At 38.1% G+C, this 1,548-nt stretch overlaps 1 protein-coding gene across 1 annotated transcript in view; it reads left to right on the forward strand.

Moving 5' to 3' along the window:
- slc15a2 (solute carrier family 15 member 2) overlaps window positions 1-1,548 on the forward strand; it is a gene marked incomplete at its 5' end in the record, with an annotated part of 51,064 nt that overhangs the window by 41,907 nt on the left and 7,609 nt on the right. Inside the window, 1 exon segment of the mRNA XM_014028502.1 lies at window positions 1,215-1,319. Within this exon segment, the coding sequence (XP_013883956.1) occupies window positions 1,215-1,319 (105 nt within the window).

The following is a 1,548-nucleotide window of genomic DNA, read 5'->3' on the forward strand; positions in this document are numbered from 1 at the left end:
GTTGTGATTCATTGACAGTCATACCTTCTGCTGTTCAACATAATGATGACTGGTAGATAATTAGTTATTAGTGGTACTGCTTCTTAATTTTAGAAAGCWCAAATCTGCTTAAGAATTATAAAAATTAGTAAGACCGCTAAAGTGCAAACGAAATATTTAGGTCCGCAATTAGTGTATTTGTGCTTTAGCAGGCTGGTGCCCACCACTGAGTGTCAGGAAAGAAAGACCTCAGCGTTGACCTTAGAGAAGCAGTTCATTCATCTGGAAAAGGTTCAAATCCCCCCCAGGGTCAGACTGTACAATGCTCTGACTCCCCAGGTGTCAGAAGGTTAAAGTTCAGGACAGGACATTTAAAGATTGAACAGGTGTGGCTTGTTTGAAAGGTTTGCCAGGATAAATCATTTCTCTATAGAAAATTGATGTTGTAAATTGTGTGATTAGCAACAAAAAATAACAATTAAATTAAAGCTTGCAAAAAAATAATAATCATATGAAGTTTTAGCCAATTTGACAAAAACAATCAACCTGTTGTAGAAACTGTCGGTTTAAAGAAAGTTTGATTCTGACCAGGTTGAACAGGTCTGAGTGGGACTGAAGTGGATTACTGTTGTCTTAAAATGACTTCTCAAATATTTATGCTAGTTTTGTTCAGACACTGTTATCCTGCTGTCAGTTTGCATCATGTGGTTATTTTCTTCTTAGTCAGAAATAATGTTCCTGCAGGAAGTTAGTCTGCAGAAAACGTTGTGGATCAAACACAGTTCAGTGTTAACTGGGCCGTGTGAAACTGAAGGTGGTGTAAAGACATATAAAACAGTTTTTACATGAATTACTAAAAGATCTCTGGGATTAATTAAATTAATCCAATGTCAGAATTAAACAGTTTCTCTAAACTGAAGTCATTCAAAAGAGGCATCTTTGACAGGTAAGATATTAAGTGTTCATAGCCTTTCTTTAAAACCCCACTGAAAATGATCTGAAGTATCTTTTTAATGTAAAATCTCACATCAACATCAATCCAAGCCGACTGCAGCTGAGTCAACAGAGTACTGTTCAGTTCAATCTTTCATTTCTGTTTTTAACTATAACAGCAAACTGGTGGGAAAAAGATCATTTCAGTAGAGACAGTTTTACTCTAATCTGACAGCAGAAAGACAAAAACGGTTCATGTCAAACATTTAAATGAGCATAAAGTTGTTTTTCTTTCCCCTCAGGCTCCCACCAACATGAAGTCGGTGCTGCAGGCCGGCTGGCTGCTCACGGTGGCCTTTGGGAATGTGATCGTGCTGATTGTGGCTGAGGGTGCAGGACTGGAGCAGGTACAGCTCTGTGAGGCAGTGAAGGAGGCAGTGAAGGAGACAGTGAAGGAGGCAGTGAAGGAGGCACTGAGAGGATCGAACCCTCACAAACCTCACTGTGTGGTGCCGTTTGTGAAGTTACACAGTCAATAATTACCACCAATATTTCTGTTTTATTTAGCTTTTTATAAGAAAAAAAGAACAGATTTATTTTTCAAAGTCAGTTTTTCACCATATGATTCATACATTT

Source organism: Austrofundulus limnaeus, unplaced genomic scaffold, assembly GCF_001266775.1.
Source record: "Austrofundulus limnaeus strain Quisiro unplaced genomic scaffold, Austrofundulus_limnaeus-1.0 Scaffold772, whole genome shotgun sequence".
In the NCBI taxonomy this organism is placed as follows: Eukaryota; Metazoa; Chordata; class Actinopteri; order Cyprinodontiformes; family Rivulidae; genus Austrofundulus; species Austrofundulus limnaeus.